Raw genomic sequence first — 18,970 nt, forward strand, 5'->3', positions numbered from 1 at the left:
TGACCTTTACTAGTACTCCAAACTAGTCCAAGTATGGTCAAACAGCATCCTAGAAACCTGCCACCAATGCCTTAATTCCAGTATTTCACTAAGAACCTACACGATGTTTATTTTAATGAGATCTTCAGATGGGCTCATGTGTATTCAGTTGGTTTTTTTTTTTTTAATACACCAAAATTTTGGTCATGCCAAGCAAATGCCTACCACTGAGCTATAGCCCAAACCTAAAAATTTTAAAGAAAATATCTATGTGCAAAATTCCTAGTATCAGAAAATGGCTCAAGAAAAACAGTACATTCAGTCCTATTGGACAATAAAAATGAAATAAATCAATAAAGAAATGAAGATGCATAGTATAAACATTGCTATAAGTATGTGTGTATGTGCAGGTGGTACCTTCCACCATATCCGTCTGCCTACAGAATCCATTGCTGCCTCTATCACCAACCACCCTGTACACTTGCTAGAGTACAATGTCTTTTCCCTCTCCAAATGTCAGTTCTCATACTTGGTGTAGCTCCCATTTGTGCAGAACATTAACATTGTAGAGCATAAAGCACATGGCTCACCATGTTCTTTAATACTTCAAAGACACTGATTCTGGACTCTGATTATTCACATCTTAGCTGAGTTTATCCAATAATAATAATAATAATAATAATAATAATAATAATAGCTTTTATATTTTTCTATCTAAAAAAAAATCTGGAACAACTAAGGTTATATTTTCCTGTTCATTCCTTTGAAAATAGTTTTAGATTTCTTTTAGCAAAGAATTATAAACAACCCACATGATGTAATTTTCAGAAAATCAAATTTCTTATGTGCAAGTGCTAAGACTATATAGTAAAAATATATACTATAAAAATATAATCTTAGCTTGATCAAAGAAGACCAAAGAAAGTATTAGTTGCTTTTTACAGCTAAAAGAAAAAACAATCACAAGAAGAACTGTGGAGGAAATTCTGAGGTTCTCAAAATTGTGCTGAAAACAAAAACATCATTAATGTTGAGAAAGTTTATTAATGCTATGCCTAAAAAGTAGAATTTTATATTTTCCCCTACCTTGGAACAAACCACATTTAAATATTGGAAATTAGGACCTTTTTGAGGGGTTTAACTTGTCATTATTTTCACTCTTGCTATTTAATCTAGAAGACAAATGAAAATATTATTTCTAATCCAGCATCATGGATTTTGTTTTTAAGGTAGCCATATTGGGTTTGAAGATCAAACTTTTCTAAACATGTTTGTCTGAAACAATTTAGGAATGATTATTATTATTACTTTAAAATTGCTTTTCCTCTGTCTCTATTTATGTGTACCTCACATTTGACTACATGAGTCCTGTGCAGTCATGAGTCTTATGTAATCATGGGTCCTAAGTAGTCATCAGTTCTGTGTGATAATGAGTGAACTTCCATGCCACATGGACCTTCCATCTCTAATTTGACCTTCTTAAGATCCCATTTCTTGGTACACAAACATAGTTAAAAAACAAGTCTTCTTGCTAGTATTATTTTGAAAACTAAATTATATTACTAATTAACAACTGTTGACCTGAGAGCCAGGCCTATTTTAAGTCTTTCCATGTTAAATATTATGCTGGTTTTTGTCTTGTCTCACTGTTGTTCAGGCCAGCTCAACCAAGTTCATCAAATAGCTTAAAAAAATAAAATGCAGAGCAATGAAAACAATATTCCCTAGGTCTCTTATTGCCCTAACAGAAGCTAAATGTCCTGTAAGTACAGATGTCCCTATACCTTAAGTTCTCATTCCTCATCCATTCCTTAGCCCCCCCCCCCCCGGGGGGGAAGTAGTTTCTTCCCTACGAATGTGAGCATCTCTAGTATTGTTTGGAGTGCTAAATCTAGGGATCACTTCTCAACTTTGAGTTTCCTGAGAACTTTCTGCAATACTTGACTTAAGCCCCTTGAATCTTTTCTGCTGAGTGTCCTTAGTGACCTGCTTCGTTAGCCTTGCTTTTAAGCTTTGGAGTATACAGAAGAGTCCATGCTTGGCTGCCTTTTACACAGGCATCATGGATACTCTGACTCTTAGGTGGATTCTCTCTCCTGTCATGTCTTGTCTTGCCCTGCCCTGCCTTTGCCCTCCCCTTTCCTTTCCTCTCATCTCTTCTCCTTTTCTCTCCTCTTGTAAACCTCCCTCTCCTACTCTTCTTCCTCATTCTGAATCATCTTATGTGGTGGTATTATGTTCCCCAAAATATTGTGCACTCTAATAAATTTATCTGGGGTCAGAGAACAGAACAGCCACTAGATACAGAGGCTAGAAAATGGTGGTACTCATGCCTTTAATCCTGGCATTCCAGAGGCAGAAATCCCTCTGGATCTCTGTGAGTTCAAGGCCACACTGGAAACAGCCAGGCATGGTGACACATGCCTTTAATCCCAAGAAGTGAGCCTTTAATCCCAGGGAGTGATGGCAGAAAGAGAAAGATATATAAGGCCTGAAGACCAGAAACTAGAAGCATTTGGCTGGTTAAGCATTCAGGCTTTTGAGCAGCACAGTTCAGCTGAGATCTATTTGGATGAGGACTCAGAGGCTTCCAGTCTGAGGAAACAGGATCAGCTGAAGAACTGGTGAGGTGAGATAGCTGTGGCTTGTTCTGTCTCTCTGACCTTCCAGCATTCACCCCAATACCTGGCTCTGAGTTTGATTTTATTAATAAGACTCTTTAAGATTCCTGCTACAATCGTATATTTTAATACTTTCTCTATACCAACTTAATAATATTTCTAGTTAGCAAGTAGTACTGCCAGGCATATGCATTATAGTGAAGTTTATTTAGTCAGTAGCCTAGAAGGCTTTAGAAGATTTTGAAATAGACTCTTATTCATTTACCCATTTGGATGAATTTTAATTTGTATTTGACCTAATTCCTTTCTATCAGGTACCATTGACGGCACCTTGATAGCCACAGCTCACCCTTCATGTCATAGATTCTCCAAGAACTATTTAAACTGCTCAGAGATTGAAAATATATGGAAATAATTGCAATTGTGTTGTAAGATATTCTGACAATAAAGTTTGCTTTGAGTCAGAGGACAGAGCTAACCACTCATTGACCAAAATTAACCATAGAGGTTTTGGAGGACTGAGGACTGATAGGAGATAGGAAGTAATAAGGTGGGGCTTAAAGAGGATCTCAGTCTTTTTAGATGGAAGAATGGAAGAGATAGTAGGTCACTGGTGGCTTCTTCATTTCTCTGATCATTCAGGTTCTTACTTCAATATCTGACTCCTGATACTTTATTGATAAAGAATATCTAGATAAACACTTCTCACCTGGGAGCATATTTCATAATTGTCCTGGGCATGGATAGACAGTTTTTCTCCAAATGAAAAAGACTTAGAACAGTTCACATAATATTCATACTGTCTTGGATATAGAAAATGATCTAGAGTTGATTTAAAGTATACTGCAGAAAGAGAAAATTATTACCATTTTATATGCACAACTTGAGTATCTGTAGATGTGGGTCTCTACTAGGGTGCACTAGAACCAATGGTCCACACATATTGGTTAACTATAGTAGGAATGCAGCATCTGAAAAAATAAAATAAAAGTGAATTGGGCTTTTCTTAGTTTTATTTGGATGATTTACTGGGTACATTTGATACAAGTTAGGAAGACTGTTGACTTCCATTACTTCTTTAACTCTAAGGTAACTTATTTGTATTTTATGACATGTGTTCACCCAAAACTTTTCCTAATAATCACTCATTCTTTTCATTGAGTACAGAATAAGTAGTAAATTATGTGATGGTTTCTGGAAATAATATGGTGGCCCAAATGATACACTTTTCCTTTGTTGGGGCTGGAGAGATAGCTCAGCTATTAAGAGCACTGACCATTCTTCTAAAGGGCCCAAGTTCAATTCCCAGCAACCACATGGCAGCTTACAATTGTCTGTAACTCCAAAATCTGACACCCTCACACAGACATACATGAAGTCAAAACACCAATGCACATAAAATAAAAACAAAACAATTTTATTCCTCCAAGAAGCTAAGGACTCTGCTGGCAAGCATATAATCGTACATTAATTATAACTTAAAGATAACTATATGTAAAGGAATGCCTACCTTTCTCTGGGATCCTGGAACCTCCCTGAAAAGGTAACAATTATGAGATTGAAGAATGATGGGTTCCCAGCCAGATACAGACTGGAAAAGACTTCTAAAGCAGTCAAAATATCTTTTAAAAAAAAGTCCTAGTCTGTTGCAGGTCACTCTATCTGGACATCTTCAGGAAGGGAGTGAGAAGGGGTAATGCCAATGACACAGACACTGGGAGTCAAGTGAGAAGCAAGCAATGGACTTGTTTAATGTGGATATGGGGAGAACCTATATACCCCCTCCCGATTTTCCATTGGCAGCTAGAGACTCTCTTAGCTGTGTTGTCTCTTTCTCATTGGCCCCATTTTTCTGATGGTTGGGCGACACCAATCACCAGGTGCAGCAGTAGACTCCAAGTTGGCTCAGTGGGAAGTAACTAGCAATCATGCCCATGCACACTACCTAGAACAGGACAGCTGCAGTTTTACTAGGCTAGCTGACTGTGCTCCTCCTATACTGGTCAGTGTGCCCAGCCCACATACAGTCAAGGATAGCTATGGATTACACCCTACACAAACATAAAACATTAGGAGAATATTTTTGTGTTCAATATTGTTTTCTTTTTGTAATTCAACTGTACGTTTCTCAAGCATGGGCTTGTAGAGGAAATCTGTGTGAATGTCAAAAGGTTGACAAATACTAGCAAGGCCATTTTTTCCACTTCAAGGCTTGAGAACAGCTCACTGCCAGTATTATCAAAAGAGAGGGAAAACAAGAAAACTGAAGCGTTTATGTTATACAAAAATTCAACCATACACATCAGTGTTTAACATCTGTACGGAGACATATCTGGTGTGCAGTAACCTGTATATGTTTACAATATATAATTTCTATGCTTTGCAATGCATATTCACACTTGTGAGAATGTCAGCACCCAAAGCTAAATGAAGGATTCAATACCTCTAGAGGTTCTTCTGTGTCTCTGTAGTTTCTCTCCACTTGCATCCCACTCCTACTCCAATCCAGCTATTGTATCAATCTGCTTGCTTACAACAAATCTGGCACATTGACATTTGTTAAATGACTGAAAGTTATGTCTGTCTGAAGAGAGGGCTCTTGGTCTGAAGTTCTGCCATTCTGTCTTCCCTAGGTATGTAGTGCTATTCAAAACCAGGACTTCACTGTGATTGAAGACTACTGCACTGGCCTCAAAGCCCTGCTTTATCTGAAGAGCATTGAAGAGTTAGCAGACTGGGATGGGCAGAGTCCAGCCACTATGAGTCATCAGAAAGGGAAACCAGTTCCACATATTGCTGAGCTCACAGGACAGGTATGTGCTGGTCTCTCTTGTATTGACCATGGAGAACTCTGCTTGGGTTCATTTCTCTTTTAGGTCATTTGCTTTGCCACATCTCCCCAAAGGTACCAAAGACAGTGCCTCTTTGGCATTGATTTTTTTTACAGTAGAATTATTCTGAAACAGGCTTGATTATAGCTATACAAGAGGTCTCCAAGTTACCTTCTGAATAAGTACAAGGTCATACAAAAGAAAAAGATTGGAGTTTGTAGTGTGAAGTGCCTATGAGTTCTTGCTGACTATACTGATGACTAGCGTTCTTTCCAGTGGGAGAGCTAGGGATTTCTTTATTTTTTAACACACTGTGGAGATTATAACATTACCTTTCTATTTTCAAGACAATCAAATCACTGGAGTCCTGAATAATATGATGCCATTTTTTAAAATTAAAATCTAATCAGTATCTTTTGTAACTGCCTCTGCCATGTGGTTAAACCTGGGCTCATAAGGTTGCAGCCTAACTTTCTCTCTAACTGCTATTTTCTGAGAAATATACACTACATTTACATTTTGTATAATATAGTGATTTGAGCAACTCTTTTCTAAAACAACCTTCAGCATTTTGCCTTTGTGTTTCCTTTGTATTATTCTAAATAGACAACCATTGTCAGAAGATATTTCTTGAGTCCTGAACGAGGGGAGAAAAAAAATATATAATTCTTAGTCTTTTCAGCTTGTCACTACATCAATAATTAACTTTAAAAAAGAGAGAGAGGCGGTATGAAAAGATTCTTTAAGGAAGCATTTAATAATTCACATGAGTTTTAACTTGAAACAGGTCACATGAAAAAGAATGGAAAACAAAAACCCTGGGTGTGCCACCTTGGATGATGGTGAGAGGCTCAGCAAGACTGAGGGATACAACAAGGAAATGGGCAATGTTCTTGAGAAATATCACTGTCCTTAGCCTAACAGGTAGCCAAACAAAGGAATTCTTGAAGAATAATATGTGTGATTGCAAGTTCAGTAATGAGAAAGAGGGAAAGAAATAAAAGCTACAAAGTGGGTTCCAGGAAAATATCATGATGGATGACTTCGTGAGTGGCAATCAAACAGAAAGGCTGTGACATTAATATTTATAATATTGTAATTAGAAGACAGTGCCTAAGCAGCATTATTAGTGTAACTAATCATATTATCATAGACTGAGTCTTCAGTATTCAAAGAGTGTTCTTGCCTTTACCAATGATCAGCAATACCCCAAGGTTGTTTATAACTAAAAAATCATAGATGACATTACACAATTCAATGTAAAAATATCTATCTCAAGGAAATTGTTTCTGGCGTGGTAGTTTATGACCGTCTATAAACTTGGGTGTGTGTCATGTGAACTGAAATGTCAGCAGCTCCTCTGTGCTATGATGTTCTGTCTTCAAAGGGTATTCACCCTCATCTCTCCACTTCCATATTCAAAGGAATGATGGATCAGGAAGAGGACATCTGTGCCCATGACATAAATGGAAATAGATTTTCTAGTAGTTTAGATATAGATTTGGACTTTATTTTGATAAGCCCAGCCTTCAACAAAATCATTAGTATGATTTTCAGCATTATCAATTATTTAAAAAAGGATTACTTAATCATTTCTCAAAGATAAAGCAAGAAACAAGCAGATGGTCTGGTAGTAGACCCTGGGTTCTCTGGTGCAAGGTGATATGACTAATACAACAGGAGACTTCCCCTGTAGGTTTAACATCCTGACTAGTGAATCTAAGCACTCTGGAGTCACACGCTTTAGATGACTTCCTGTCTAATTCTGCTTAATGGAGTGTGTGTGTGTGTGTGTGTGTGTGTGTGTGTGTGTGTGTGTAAGCAACTTATTAAAATATTGTACCCTGCTATTTATGACACCTTTCTTTACAGTGTTTTCATGCCATAGAAAAAAATGAGAAAAAGCATAGATCCTGCTCAGAAAAACTTATCAGAATTAGCTGGATCTCATTTCAAAAGTACAAGTGATATTCTCCTTAAACTTTCTCTTTCATAAACAATGCTGGAGTAGAGTACACACCAAAAAGAAAATAAAACAATTGTAATGCAGAGTTTGATGATAGAAAATGTGAAACCACAAGACTTTAGCTAGGAAAAGGATTTGGCTAAGTGAGGTATGCTATTTTTTTCAAGGAGTTGATAAACAGTGTTAGTATTCAGCATTTGGGGGGATGGGAAATAAAAAAAATCATGGGATTATTTCTTTGGGAACCATGAAAGAAATTGGTCAGTCTAATAATTGAGAAACAGAGTTTGTGATCAGAAAAACACAGAACTAAATGTCCTTACTGTTCATTGTTGGAGATGGGGAACAGGACTACTGAGCAAGCCCTAACATGCCGGAGAAGGGAAAGTTACAGGCCAATCCTTCAGCATAGTTGGGGATCCATGCATCTCGACTACTGTTGCCTGCCTCTGGAACACCTTTCCAATCAAACAAGGACAACTTCTTAAATACTACCATCTTCTCACTTTATGTTCTGACTTCTATACCAGAACCAGTTTCTACTTTTTTGCCCTAGAACCTGAGTCCCAGTAGGTATCACAGAACTGCAATTTGACATCCATTAACTGTGCTAGACAGCCCCCTGCCCTATCTATCTTCATATCTTAGTACAGGCTTAATGACTGTTGATTCAGCAACTTGGTAAATGTTGGAATGCAATGTAGAACTGATAGTCACCAGACTAATCAGGCTATCACTTGTTTATTACATTATAAATAAAGTACAGGGAAGAAAACAACCTTTAAATTTGTTGTTTGAATGTGAAATGCTCTCCATAGGCATGTGTTTGGACACTTGGTCCTCAGCTGGTGGCATTATTAGGGAAGATGGCGGAACATGGAGGATATGGAGACTCATTGCGGGAAGTAAGTCACTGGATGAAGGCCTGGAAGCATTATATCCTAGTTACACGTCCTCTCTGTTTCCTAAATGCAATGGTTTAAATGAGAATGGCTCCCATAGGTTTATATATCAGATTTCTGGGTCACCAACGAGTAGAACTGTTTGAAAGGTTTAGAGGGATTAGGAGATGTGTCTGTACTGAAGTAGGTGTAGTCTTATTAGAGAAAGTGTGTCATTGGGGGTGGGATTTAAGGTTTCAAAAGCCCATGCTGGGCCCAGTCTCAGTCTCTCCCTCCAGGCCTCTGGATCAATATGTAGCCATGCTCCATGCCAGGATTATGGAGTAAACATCTGAAACATAAGCAAGTCCCCAGTTAAATGCTTTCTTTTATAAAAGCTGCCTTGGTCCTGGTGTCTCTTCAAAGCAATAGAACAGTGACTAAGCCACTGAGTATGAATCCAGTTTGACCAACCAGTTTCCTGACTCTTCCACCATGCCTTCCATGCCATGACAGAGTGTACCCTTCTGATGCCATCAGCCAAAATCAACCTTTGCTCCTTTAAGTGTGTGTTGTCAGGGAATTTCAATCACAGCCATGAAAAAGAAATGAAGACAAACCTATAAGTCTCATTTTGTGAGTCTACACTAGTAAAATGAGATGGAAACAAGCCAGAATAAATAATGAGATAGGCCAGTAAGCAACTGCTATGCATACTTGGCTTGGTAAATGTGCCAAAGTTATGATAAGCTTCTTGAGGGCCCAGATCTATTTACCAGTGTCAATAACAGTGTCCATCATATAGGGCAGTGGCAGAGTGGTTGTCTTAGGTAGGGTTTCTCTTCCTGTGAAGAGACCCCATGATCACAGGAATTCTTAGATAGGAAAACATTTATTTGGGGCTGGCTTACATGTCCAAAAGTTTAGTCCGTTATTATCATAGTGAGAAGTATGACAAGAAGCAGGCAGATGTGATGCTGGAGAAGTAGCTGAGAGTTCTACATCTGCAGCATCAGGCAGCAGGAAGAGAGAGACACTTGGCCTGGCTTAAGCATTTGAAACCCCCTAGCCACTCTCAATGACACACTTTATCGAACAAGCCCACACTCCCTAATAGTGCCATTCTCTATGAGTCTATGAGGACTATTTTTATTCAAACCACCACAGTGATTCAATTGATGGATGAATACAATGATCACTCATTTATTTTAATGTGTACCTTGAGTTTCATTTCCTTCATAACACCATTTAAGGGTTTCTTTTTTCATTGGGAAAATCAAATCTGTTCCTCTCTCCTTCTTGAGTCCTTTGCTCACACAGTTAGCAAGCTTAACATATCCTCTAGTCCTGTGTCTCCTTGGCCATTGCTGCAACTCATTATAAGCATTTTAAAACTATACAAGATCTGCCTTTTCCATGAGTTTCCAAGCACCTAGAGCAATGCTACATGTTTATAGAATTAAACTAACCAAATTATCTGTGGTATTCTTACTTGGAAGAAAAAAGAGAAAGCCAATTTGTAATTAAAATTCCAGCTTGGTCTTTCAGGAATAGCAGGCATTTATAAGGAAAGAGTAAACGTGCCAAATTACTTTCAGCAGGTATTAAAGCATGATGAAATACATATCAACGATATTAATAAGTGAACCTAATCCATGCTCATTAAGGAGCTCTAATTAGGATGAGATCAGAAATGCTGCTGTGGAACCAAGGCTTTGTTAAAAGGGTAGAAAGCAAAGATGGAGCTGCATGGCCACCCACATTCTTCTGTTGTTTTAAAATCAAAAGTAACATGGTGTCACACTGTCATGAGGAGGGTATGGTAATTTTATATGATGATGACTGTCAGGTTTCCAAAGAGAGGAAAGTGTCTACATACATATATATATGATCAATAGCTTGGCCATAACAGAAGTTTCTAGTGATGGTAGCCACCAGAAGACAATACTGTTTCCTACGTGTCAGCCTTGAAGTTTTATTGCATTTGGACTGTGATTGTAACTCAGTTGGAAAGGGCTTGTCAAGTGAACACAAACCCTTTTATTCAGTCCTTAGCACTAAAAATTACATTTGTTTTATTTATAATATTTCTTTTCTTTTATTTCTATTTCTTCCTACTGGTATAAAACTTGCATATAAAAATATATAGATCTTAAATGGAATGTTTGATAAATGAATAGATACCTTTACCATGATTTGATCCACCTAAAATGTAGAATGTAACCATACCTAGGGATGTTTGTAAGTGCTCCCTAGGCATCATCTCTTCCTAACCACCACCAGAAACAAACACCATCTAGTTTCTATGCACCAAGGTCAGTTTGTTCATGTTCTTTTCCATTTTAAACAGAAGTATACAGTGTGGGAGGTTCTGTGTATGACAACTCTCACTCACTGAGTTATTTATTATTGGTAAATAGTGTTCTGATTTATAAATATGCTCTAATTTGCTTATTCATTCAAAACAGCAGTTTGATGTTTTTCTTGATATCTGAAACGAATTCTTGTATGACTTGTTTTTGTGATTAAGTATTTCCATATATCTTGGATAATATGTAGGCCTCTAATCTCATGGTCAAAAAAGTAGCTATATGCTTTATATGAAACTTTCAAGCTTATTTTCAAAGTAGTTGAAACATTTTATATCCTCACAACTTGTTGGTATGTAAACTTACTTTTGCATTCTATAAAACATTTCATAGTCTAAGTCATTTTTATTTGAGCTGTTTTAATATGTGTGTATGAATATCAATATTAATATCTTAATTTTTATTCCTTATAATTAATAGTATTACACTCTTAACACCATTGCCATCTATATGACTTTTCAATGAAGTATCTGCTTAATCTGTCTTTCTTTTTATTAATTTAAACTGAAACTTAGCAGTTTTAATGTGTTAGATATGAAGCATTAGACCCCCAAAAATTATTTAACAAAGCCCAACATCCATTCATAATGATAACCCTAGGCAATCTATAGATGTTCTACAGCTAGCATGGTACCTGACATTGGAAGAATAACTTTTTTTCAATGTATATTGATAAGACTTTATTTCATGTCTAGTATCATTTTAAGCATATATTATTTATTAAATAATAGGGGAACTCCATGATCTCATGCATTTTCTTTTTTATTTTTTTTTGTTTATTATATTTGTGTTTTAAATTTACACATCAGCCATGGATTCCCCTGTCCTCCCCCCTCCCGTCCCGCCCCCACCTTCCCCCCAGCCCCTCCTCTCCATTCCCATCTCCTCCAGGGCCAAGACTCCCCTGGGGATTCATTTAAACCTGGCTATTCACATAAAAATAGCAAAAGTTGATAGAGATGTGATTAAAATAGTAAGTGAACTTGGCAAAGTTTCATGATACAAAAACAATATACAGAAGTCAGGTATATTTTTACATGAATAATTGGAATAAAAGCTAGTAGAAATAAAATTTAAAATGACACAAACACAACAAGAACTATTACTTTAGACCAAATTAAAATACATGCAGTATCAACCCAGTGAAAAGGACAGTGGATTGATGAAGGAAAGTTAAAGAAGCCTTTAAATCCCTGATGAAATGTAGAAAGATGTCAGATTTTTTTCAAATTGATCTGTCTGAACATTATGATCCCATTCAAAATTCTAACATATGTTTTTAAAGTTGACAAGTTGATTTCAAAATGTACATTGGTTTTGAGGGAGCTAGAAGAGCCAAAATAATTCACAAAATATGACCAAGTTAGAGGACTTTGACTATCTGCCTTCATGGTCTTTGGGGTGCTTTATAAATGTACAGTCAAAAACAAGCATGTGTTGTTGCTTAGATAGACAAATAGATCAGTGGAACACATAGAAAGACAAGACATAGACCCACACATACACAGTGAATTGATATTCAACAAAAGTGCCTGAACAATCCAATAGAGGAAGTACAGTGGAACCAAGCATTCTTTTAATGAAACACCTCTCTCTCTCTCTCTCTCTCTCTCTCTCTCTCTCTCTCTCTCTCTCACACACACACACACGCACACACACACACACACACACACACACACACACACTTGAACATATTGTATATATAAAAATAAAGGTCCAATGAAGTTTAGAATTTTAGAGCAAATTAGGTCCACTACAAAACTGAGCTGAGGACAAAACATGTATTCTGTCTCTCTGGACTACAAATTTTTAAGTTTTTAATTGATTCATTTTATTTTAGTGTATAGATGTTTTACCCGCCTGTGTGTACATCTGTCACATGTGTGCACTGCCCATGAATATCAGAAGAAGGAGTCAGATTCCCTAGAACTGCAGCTTTTATGTGGGTGCTGGCAACCAAAACTGGGTGTCTGTAAGAACCTCGGTGTCTGAACCATTTCTCAGCCTGTAAGTTTTTGAAGAAAACAAAATAAATAAGTAACAAAAGAAAGAGGGAGAGAGACAGAGATAGAGACAAGACAGAGAGACAGTGAGACAAGGAAAACAAATGTCATGTCCTTGGTTTTAAGGGCACGTAAAGATTTCTTGAATCATATGCAAATTTCACTAACCATACAAGAAAAACACTGATGCTAAGTGTCATTACAAATTAACTTCCACTCATCAAGAGACAGTTTACAAAATGAAAATTCACATCACAGAATGAGGGGAAATAGTCAGAACACTTGATTCTCATGAGAAATTTTAATCAGAAAAGAAAACATAGATCACATCTTATGGTGTGTGCCAGGTTAATTGGAAACAGCACAACCTGTTCAATCAGTAGTTTATAGAGACCCTTAAGAATAAAGAATTTGCCATGAAGAACTTGTAGTGGGATCTTACAGCACTGATAGTCTTGTAAACATAACTGTCGGGTTTTTTCTTTTGTTTGCTTTTTGTTTTATTTCTCTAATGACCATCTTTGTACCTCATCAATGAAGTGGAAACAAGATGGGGTAGGGAGGAGGAAATCCAATCCCCTTATGTTCACCTTAAAGTTTTGGGGTCCTTGTCCATATTGCCTTCTTCAACTGCAACTCTGGGCCCAACATTCATTTCCCTTGAACTGCAGGATGGTCTCACTATATTGTTAGAATGTTACAGATGACATTATATGCCTGTTACTTAGGTAAAGATTGAAATGAAAATCTTATTATTATTGGGCTGAATTTGTCTGGCTGTACACAAAATTACACGAGGCTAAATTATAATTTGTTGTTTGTTTGTTTATGTCATAAAACAAGGAAATAAAAAAAAAACACCAGTTCCAAAAAGTCCCCAAACTCCAGAATTAACAAATCAGAATACACAGCCGAGATATGAGGAAACTTCTTCGACCAATACAACACCATCGTATGGTTTGAGTAATTTCCAAGGCAGAGTGCAAGAATGTCCAGGGCCTTACAACAGTAGAACAGATACCTATTTTATAAATGACAAGTAAGAAAACAATGGTATTAAATCAAATTCTACAACCCCACTTGCAATGCTGAGCTTCTATTCACTTGCCCTATCCAGTAGTCAGTGAGATGCAGTGTAAAGAGCAATACTGCAGAAATATTTGGAGCCTGAAAGGTTTGAATTCAAGTCTAGAATTTGGTGCCTTACTACTCAGTGAGCCTGGACCAGGGACATGCATCCCTTAGGCTCCCATCTGCACAAAGGCTAAGAGGTGATGTTACCTCTTTCACAGGTACTTTATGAAGACCAGAAATTATGTGTCCTGAGTGTCTAGCATACAGGAGTTAGCATTATAATTTATAATATATAATAAAATGATAGATTGATTAACTTATTCCAGGGTAATGCTGGATATATCCTTATCTAAAATAGATGGGTAACATTAGGAGAAATATAAATATTTGAGAGATGCATTAATAATTTATTTCATCATTTGTGTAGATTTTCAAACAGTGTTTTGCCTTATTTTTATGTTTTCTTAACTTTCTGTTATAACAGAATCATAATAACTTTTATTTATCTGGCCAACGGCTAGCATATTTTATTTTTCCTTTGAAGCACACTCTTTGGTAAAACGCTTCTCAATAATTTGTAAGCATTCATTTTCTAAGGAAAATGGAAATACAGTAGCTAATTCTGGGACATGAGCAGTCCACCTTCATTCCTAAAAGAATCAGAAGGGAGGGGACACCACTGCTGCCAGAACAGAATAGCAATACCCAAATCTAACACAAATCACTCAGGCGAGGCACCGGTAGGAGTCCTTCACTTCTAGGAAGGGGTCATTTTGCATTGCTTATTGTCAGCATCGTAAGTCCTATAACCCTATCCGCTTCATTCCTCCTAAACCAGGGGGAAACTGATGTCACTTTACAGAGATGCTGTGATGCACAGTGGTTCTCAGCATTCCTAATGTTCCAAGATGTTAACACAGGTCCTCCTGTTGTGGTGACCCCCAACCATAAAGTTATTTTGTTGCTATTTCATAACTGTAATTTTGCTAGTGTTACAAATTGTATTGTAAATATCTGACATGCAGGATGTCCAATATGTAACCTCAGAGGGGTCATGACCCACAGATTGAGAACCACTGACATAGTTCTGCCAGGAGCTCTGGATCCCGGGAGTCCTGTGTCCAAGACCCCTGTGAAGCATAGGTTAGCCAAACAGAAGTGTGTGGTCAGTTGTTGGTGCTTGTGTGGACTTGACTTAGGATAAGATGCTGCAGAATACAGATTTCCACTCTCAATTGTGGATGTAACAGCACCATGTCAGCTGGCCAAGAGACTCCAACAATAGCATGGTTTTAAATTTGTAGTCACTTTCTGCAGTCCATCACTGTGTGTCTGAAACAAGATATTTTGTACTCATATCCTCCATGTTTTCCCATCTCTCCGTGGCTCCTTTCCTTTGTCCAATACATATATAAAAAATTTGATTCCTTATTTCTCCTTATCATCTAAAATTGATATCTAATTACCAACTACAGTGTAATTATTTCCTTTGTCATCCATGAAAGTTAAGTGGTTAGCTGTAATTTCTCATACTTCATCAAATATAACTACTTTAATCAGAATGTACCTTATTAATATTAATTATATACTTAGAACTTGTACAAAAATGCTTTTCATCTTCAGCACAACTTGTATTAATTCTGGTGTGACTTTTAAGTAGCAGAAAAAATAGGGTTTTTCTTATTTGGTGTAGAGATTGGGAGTTTTTTAATGCAATTAATATGAACAGGTAAATTAATATTTGAGTTCATATTATAGCCATTAATTAATCCCTAGCATTTGTGATTCCAAGCTGTAGCCATAAGGATCTTCTTGAGGAAAACATGATTTTGCTGTCTCATCTGTTGACATGTATAGAGGGAAGAATATATGAGATTGAAGAATAATTTTCCGGTAATTATATTTTTGGTTGTGAGCCTAGCCTTTAACGGCTGAGCCATCTCTCCAGCCCAATTTTCAGGTAATTATAGAAGTCAAAGGTGCTTTCTTGATAAGTGAAACTCAACTGAAATTCCAACTATAGTGAGCTTCTGCTGATCAGTCTTAGCCTAAGATTTGAAATAAATAAAATTTAGTTTATTAAAAATAAAAACTGTGATATTTAATTTATAAAAATTCCAACAAAATTACATTTAATTTTGATGTTCAAAAAACAAGATGGCTGATCTGGGCAGGGTGGCTTGTCTCTGTACTGATTTCAAGGCTCACCTAAAAACTAATGTGAGACACAGGCCCAAATCTGTTACATAATCCTGGAAATACATGTTATTGTGATAGTGCTGTGCTTTGTAGTTGGAGACTACATAATGGAAATGTGTCTGAGATGGTAGAACTACAGCCTATACAAAGAATGTGACTAAGGCTGCTCAGAATCCTTTGATTTGCAGCTTCAGGCACTGTTTGTGAAGTTCCTAGCAGACCCAAGGTGCTCAGAAGTCTTTGCTCCCAGCCCTCACACCTTGTAGCCATACTGGCCTGGAATTTCACCAGCAAACAAAGAGGCCACCCTTTGAAGATTTGCTACAGTCAATCTTTAAAACACCCCCCATGTCTTCCCTCCTTATGAACTTATCTCAAAGTATAATACCCTTCTCTCAGGTCTTCTACTGCTGGTTATTCTTCACAGTCACACTGAGCTGCAGAGTACCCCCTGATCATTTTCCACCCCTCATTCTGGCCATCTTCCAAACCCCAACTGTTACCAGGTATTTCTTCATATTTAATGGGAGTCCCAAGTGAAACCAACTAAAGCAACCCTGTCATTTCAAGAAGATAAAATCATCCCAGTCCATCATTAGCAAGATATAAATAAGCCTTGGGTACCCCATGTGTATGTCCTTTTGCTTCTGTGGTAGACATTGCTACTGTCCAATCCTCGAATTAGGTACTTAGTACTATGATCAAATCCTTGACAAGAAGAAATTTGTGGAATATTTACCTTGGATTATAGTTTGAGGGGATACAGCCCATAATGACACAGAAGACATAGCAACAGGAATGTGAGGCAGCTGACCCTCCCTACCCCTGACACACACACACACACACACACACACACACACACACACACACACACACCTGGAAGGAATGTTTCAATTTGTGTAAAACTGCTACACAACAGCCTTCATTGACTTAACATCCTATTTCAGAATCCAGATACTCTGAAAAATAACATACCAACTCATAGGATAACTGAGAATAAAGAGGTTCAGAATTTTCTGCCCTTCCCAAGTTAGGTTCTAGTATGCAAAGACTCTGCTCACTGTATCTTGTTCCTCCCTTGCCTTTCTAACTTCAACCATCAGAGTTGTATTTCCAGCCAGTCCCCTCCCCAAACTGCTCAAGCTATGCTTGGTAAAGTTGTTTAGTAGATACCAGTTCAGTAAACATCTCTGGGTTCTCATCTCAGTAGATGGGTGTTACGTGCTGCACTTCACAGCTGACCACTCCTGCATAGTTGAGGTTTCTTTGATATTTCAGCTCTCCTTTCATTTGATTTCTTCATATGTCCAAGGTTTACTAATATCACCACATGTTTTTGAGATTCTCATACATGAGAATAGAAATTAGACAAAACAGTATTTGTAATTGTGCATTTGATCACTATCGTCAATATATATAAAAGAGCAGTAAGTGAAAGGGACTTTGAACAGATTTTCCAAAAAAACCTGAACCAAAAATTATAGTGAGAGTGGAATGTGGGATGGATGCCCCAGACTAAGGCACAAAACATGGCCAGTAGATGAATATCGTTTGTATTTGTACAGAAAAAATTTTCATTTATTGTTTTTCTTTTCTTTTGAGATTTTGTAGCCCAAGCTGGTCTCAATCTTGTGACAACTCTTCTGCCTTGGCTTCCTGAGTTCTTGAGTTACAGACATGAGTAGCACACCCAGCCCAGAGAAAATTCCTCAAGTTAATCATTTAAGACATTCTCCCATGTACCTATGTCCCCATGTCTTGTCCCTGACTCTCACATTGCTATATGCTTTCATCTGACCCACGAAGCCAACTTTACCCTTCATGTTGTTAGATCTCAAATTTATCCTCTCATCAATGGACCTCTGTTTGTACCCTATACCCATCTATTTGGCTTTCTGATGGACTTTGCCACTCAATAGCCCAGGTCAGTGCTCTTTATACATCCTAGGGAAAAAAAAATAGCAGCAATTATCCCCAACCATTACATAAGCATTTCATAATTTCCAAAGCATTTTGGCATACATTATCTCACCACCTGCTTCCTTAATGTAATAGCAGCAGTGGGCAAAAACCATGTCACTGATGACAGCTCTTTTCTGACCTTGGTCTCCCAGCCCCACCTACTGAAAACACCAGAACAGCTGGATGAGAGCTGATTAGAGGCTGGAAGCTGACCTTGTGTGGGGACCAGGGGCATGTGACAGCAGTACTTGCCACCTCCACCTTCTCCATCTCCAAGGGGGCAGTGCAACCAGCCAGAGAGTTCATGGCCGACTGTGGGAGGATGTGCAGAACTGTAGCAGGACTTCTCATGAACTGCAACAGCACAGGCTGAGGGTAGCAGGCATTAGCTTGTGGGAGGTTAAGCTTATCGGCTCTCTGCTTCCAAGCCCCACAGTGCTCTGATTTCTCATTTCTTCCATGCATTAGCCATCATTTTGAAAGTTTCAGTGGGTTAATTAAATTCCTCTAGTGTTGATGCTAAGAAAGCTGAAACATTTTCAACTGAGATTGACACTACTCAAGACACAGGCTTCAGTGATGTTTGTTCAGTAACACTCCAATATGTCACAGGATTGCTGTGAGAACATCTGAGAGCTATAATGAGCTAAAAGTCAAGTACAGGGGAAAATGTGTTCCAGACTGCTGCAGATGTTCTCAAATCAAATCATATTTCTGTGAAATGCCATATAGAATATTCAGCTGTTGTAAGATGCAACATGAAAGAACAGTTCCACTGATTTGTACTGTGTTTAACATTTTTTTTCTTTAGCCTAAATCATATAGAATATAATGGAGTCTTTTTCATTTTTAAATCAATTAATAACATAAGCATTTGATTTTAACAAATGGCATGAATGAATTTACTGGGCTGAAAGTAATGCACTCACTGATTTCAGTAGGACTCACAGCCTAGAAAAGACAGTGGTACACTAAGACAGAGGAGGTAAAGGAGATAGATGACCTACTTGACCTCTCCCTTGCTCCTTTTTTTCAATTTTCCCTTTGGCACCAAATCAGAACAGATCTTTCTTGAACTGAGTCAT

The 18,970-nt window shown here is 37.6% G+C and overlaps 1 protein-coding gene across 1 annotated transcript in view; it reads left to right on the forward strand.

The window, feature by feature from the left end:
• Positions 1–18,970, forward strand: part of Dpyd (dihydropyrimidine dehydrogenase) — an 851,011-nt gene that overhangs the window by 732,118 nt on the left and 99,923 nt on the right. Inside the window, exon 20 of the mRNA XM_036191420.1 lies at positions 5,234–5,413. Within this exon, the coding sequence (XP_036047313.1) occupies positions 5,234–5,413 (180 nt within the window). The remainder of the gene's footprint in view (positions 1–5,233; positions 5,414–18,970) is intronic.

This window comes from Onychomys torridus, chromosome 6 (assembly GCF_903995425.1).
Source record: "Onychomys torridus chromosome 6, mOncTor1.1, whole genome shotgun sequence".
NCBI lineage: Eukaryota > Metazoa > Chordata > Mammalia > Rodentia > Cricetidae > Onychomys > Onychomys torridus.